Below are 4,105 nucleotides of genomic sequence, written 5' to 3' on the forward strand. Positions count from 1 at the left end.
CAGCCAATACTGTCCCCCCACCCATCACTGCAGGGCTCCGTCCCAGGGGTCCTGTGCCACCCGCAGGAGCCAGGCACAAATGGCAACCTGTCTCTGAACGCTGGCTCCTTTCTAACCCGACTATCCACACACCTGCCCTATGGCCATGCTTGGGTGCCTCTGCAGAGCTCAGAACAGAAACCCAGACGCTTCCCCCTACAAGGCCCACGAATCCGTCAGAACAGCGTGCTGCCGGCACTCCCTTGGATGGAACCACAGGCACTTCTCACTCGAGCAGTGACACCTTCCCCACCGGCCCAGCCAGCTGCTTCCCCCTCACACACACCTCGCCGCCTCGGGGCCTTTATGTATGCTGACGTGTAGTCCTTTTCTGGGCACTGGGTCCCACGACCCATGTGACTAGGGTCCTCGCCTCCTGTAGGCCTCGGTCCTGGTCCCCTGACCCTGTCTGACCCGGCCTCACCACCTGCCTTCCCCACTCTCTGGGTCCCCACCGTGTCCCCAACACCCAGAAGAGGGTGTGCACACAGATCGCTAACGGACACAGTCTGAGCACGCCCGGCCCACGAGGCAAGCTGCAGACGTGGGGCCCACCTGTAGCAGTGCAGGGCTGTGAGCATCATGTGTGAAGAGTCCAGAGAGTGGATGAAGTTGGGGGGGAAGCCATTCTTCTGCTTCAGTGTGTTGGGCCTCCTGGGGAGGGGGAGGACTCAGCCACCGCTAGCCTGGTCTGACCCGGGGGCAGCCCCCAGCCCAGCACCCCCACCGGCACTCACTGGCTGGTATCCCCACTGTGGCTGAAGGTGAGGCTCTGGATCCCGCCGCTGATCTGCAGGAGCGGGGTGGGGAGGGTCAGGAGTCCCGCCCGGACAGGGATACAGGGATGCGGAGCGGAGCGGGGGTGGTGGGGGCGGGGCCGCACCTACCATGACCTTGGAGTCCCGGTGGTAGGGCTGGATGATGGGGATGCCCAGGGGCGTGACCCACTCCACAGCTGAGCCCGCGTGGGCAATGAGCCGGGCACTCTCAGTCAGCCAGTGCTGTGGACACAGGGCACGGGCTCAGGGCAGGGCCCCCGTCAGGGACAGCCCGGTGGGCCCGGGGAGGGGGCGAGGACACACCTGGATGGCCCGCGTGCCCGAGAACATCTCCTGGAGACTGTTGAACACCTGGCGCACCAGGTAGTGAGACGCCTCCCACACGAACTCCTGGAGGGGGTGCGGGGCAGCGGTCGGCGGGGGCACAGGGTGGGCGATCACCCACCCACCTCCCCCCAGGAAGACGACCTCACGGCACCCTCTGGGAACCCAGAAGCCCGGCCCCATCTTTCTTTCGGAGAGAGACGCGGGAGCCCCTGAGGCTGGGGGGGCGGGGGGGGGGGCAAGCCCCACCCCCAGGACTGCTTGCTGTCCAGCAGCTGGCCGTTCAGGGCAGGGGGCGGGCCGGGGCCGGGGGAAACCTCGACACTGCCGCGGGGCCAAGCGCCCGCCAGGCTGCGCACCTGGGGGAAGTCGCTGAGCTCCCGCAGGCGCCTCTCGATCTGCAGGCGGCCCCCATAGCGGGTGACCCCGTACACCACAGTCATCACCGTCTGCTTCACCACCTTGCGGCTGATGAACCCCTCGAGCACCTGAGCGACCCGCACGCCCCGCTTGGCGTCCTGACTGCGGAACACCTCCACCTGCGCAGGCGTTCGGGGTCAGCGGGCGGGTGCGTAGACCTTCTGCCTCCCGCCCTGCCCGGCAGCCCCTTCTCTTCCCAAGGACCCCACGGTTCCCTCTTCTGACACCTCCCTGGGGAAGCCCACCCTGACTGCCTGCTCCCGTCACAGGTGACTGGGGCCACGCGACCTGCAAATCCAGGTGTCCCCAGGACGGAGACCCCACGCGCGCCCTGGGCACGAGCAGGCGGGGACCGCGGTGCCCACCTGCGCGGCCACTCCGCTGTACACGTCCTGCGGCACGTCCGAGGGCAGCAGGTTGACGGAGGCGGCCCCGATGCTGTCGCGGCCGAGAGCGGCATAGTGCTGCAGCCCGTTACAGGAGCCGTCCTGGGGCCGACAGGGGCGGGGGGCGGGGCAACCCTGGGGATCGAGCCAGCGCTCTGGGGCGCCCCAGTGTGCCGCCCGTACCACCACCGTAGGAGGTCGCCCCGCGGGGCCAGCCACTCCCACGGGGGCCGGCCTCCACGAGGGGGACACCAGCCAAACACAGCGGGATGTGCACTAGACGCCCACACTTCTACGGAACCTCGCACGCCTCCAGCCGCGCCCCCCTGAGCCAGGCACACCCCGAGACAGGGTCCCCGCCAGCTCACCTGGTGGACCGGGAAGTGAGAAATATAGGCAGTGGGGTCGGGAGCGCGCACGGCCCGAGCGATCTCCATGCAGCAGGCCAGGGCCTGCCAGGGCTCCTCCACCTCCATCCACCACTTGCGGCCCTGAGGGAGGGCAGCATGAGGCCAGGACAGAGCCCCCCAGAACAGCGGGGGGGGGGGGGGCGCGGGGTGTGACGGGAGCGATGGGCAGGGAGGGACACCCGGGAACAGCCCCGAGCGAGCAGGAGCGGGACGGGGAAAGGTCTGGAAGGAGAGCTAACCCTGGAGGGAAGGGCCACAGAGCCGCCGAGGAACCGGGGCCAAGGGAAACCCCGAAGGAAGGCCGCCGCCAGGAGCGTGCCAAGGGAGGGGCGGGGGTAGCGGGTGCGGGGAACAGGTGGGGGAGGTGGGGGGAGGGGAAGACCCCGCCCCTACCGTCATGGGCCGGTCGGCAGAGTCCAGAATGTCCTCCATCACCTCGTCGGCGAAAACCAGGCGCGCCTGCAGCGGCTCCCGCTTCTTGAGCCCGGTCAGGTTGACCAGGTGGATCTTGAGCCAGTCGAGGCCGCGGGGGCCGAGCGGGCGGCCCTGGGCGAACTCCAGCAGGGCGCGCGCCAGGTCGCTGCCCAGGTGGTTGAAGTGGGGCGGGCAGGGGTAGGTGCGGCCGCGGAAGTCCATGTTGTGGGGCAGCCAGAAGACGCAGTGACGCAGGTGCTGCGCCAGCGAGAGGCGGTATAGCGCGTCCGACCGCAGGCTGTGCATCTCCCGGGCCACTTTGAGGCAGCGGGCCAGCTCCCGCCGCAGCTCGGCCTTCTGGGCAGGCGAGGCGTCCGGCGGCAGGCGGCCCTCAGGCGGCCGGGGCGCCTCGGAGGGCGGGGCCGGCACACCCAGGCGGGGGCAGCCCTTGGCGGCGAAGAGCTCCAGCACCAGGTCCAGCACGCGGCTGTTGACGCGCCAGGCGCAGTTGCCCAGCTGGGTGAGGGCGTCCAGGGCGCCGTGCAGCTCGGCGGGCGGGCAGCTGTCCAGCAGGCGCTGGTGCTGCGTGGTGCCCTCCACGGAGCGCACGAGCTTAGTGGGACTCAGCAGGAAGGCGCCCGTGTGCGGTGACGTCCAGGGCAGTGGTGGGCACAGCATGGGCACCTCGGCCGCCTCAAAGGTCAGCGTGTGCTCCGCTGCGGTCGCCAGCAGCTGCGTGAAGGCCGGGTGTGGCTTCAGGATCCCGATCTGGGGGCGAGGCGGGCAAAGACCGGCAGAGGCTCGATCGCCCCGAAGGACGCACGGCTGGCAGAGGGCCCCCTCCAGCCCCGGGCGTAGGACCCCAGCAGGATTTCCACAGGACCCGGCCACGGCCCCGGGGTCCCCGCGGCACCCGGAGCCCCCCGCCTCGCGCAGGGCCCACCTGGCGGAAGCTGCGGAAGGAGTACACGTGGTAGAGCACCGGTATGAGCGAGCAGGAGCCCTGGGGGGCGGCCAGGCTGCCGGGCATTCGCACCACCTCCACCAGCATCTCCGCCAAACGCTTGCCCAGCTGCACCAGCACAGGCAAGGGCCAGGGCTGCTCATGGGGGGCCTCGGGCGCCCCCAGTGTCTCCCAGTACTGCCGCGGCAGGCAGGGCACCGCCACCTGGGGACGGGGGAGTGGGTCAGGGGCTGGGGGTCTGAGCCCAGCCCTGCGCCCCCCCCACCGCCCCGGGCCTCACCTGGGTGTCCGAGGCCCCCCCCACCACGGGCCTCACCTGGGTGTCCGAGCCCCCCCCCCACGGGCCTCACCTGGGTGTCCGAGGCCCCC

At 70.4% G+C, this 4,105-nt stretch overlaps 1 protein-coding gene across 1 annotated transcript; it reads right to left on the minus strand.

Moving 5' to 3' along the window:
* Positions 1-14: 14 nt before the first annotated feature.
* Positions 15-4,098, minus strand: LOC121024849 (DNA-directed RNA polymerase, mitochondrial-like; the record flags this gene model as incomplete). The annotated part of the gene is made up of 10 exons (XM_040467144.1): positions 15-693; positions 777-829; positions 927-1,040; positions 1,122-1,208; positions 1,502-1,681; positions 1,928-2,050; positions 2,317-2,439; positions 2,752-3,540; positions 3,716-3,940; positions 4,087-4,098. Coding segments are annotated over 10 exons (2,184 nt in total), but the record flags the coding sequence as incomplete, so codon positions are not given.
* Between the last annotated feature and the right edge of the window lie 7 nt (positions 4,099-4,105).

The sequence above is a fragment of the Herpailurus yagouaroundi genome, unplaced genomic scaffold (genome assembly GCF_014898765.1).
Source record: "Herpailurus yagouaroundi ecotype Mexico unplaced genomic scaffold, PumYag 67232, whole genome shotgun sequence".
NCBI lineage: Eukaryota > Metazoa > Chordata > Mammalia > Carnivora > Felidae > Herpailurus > Herpailurus yagouaroundi.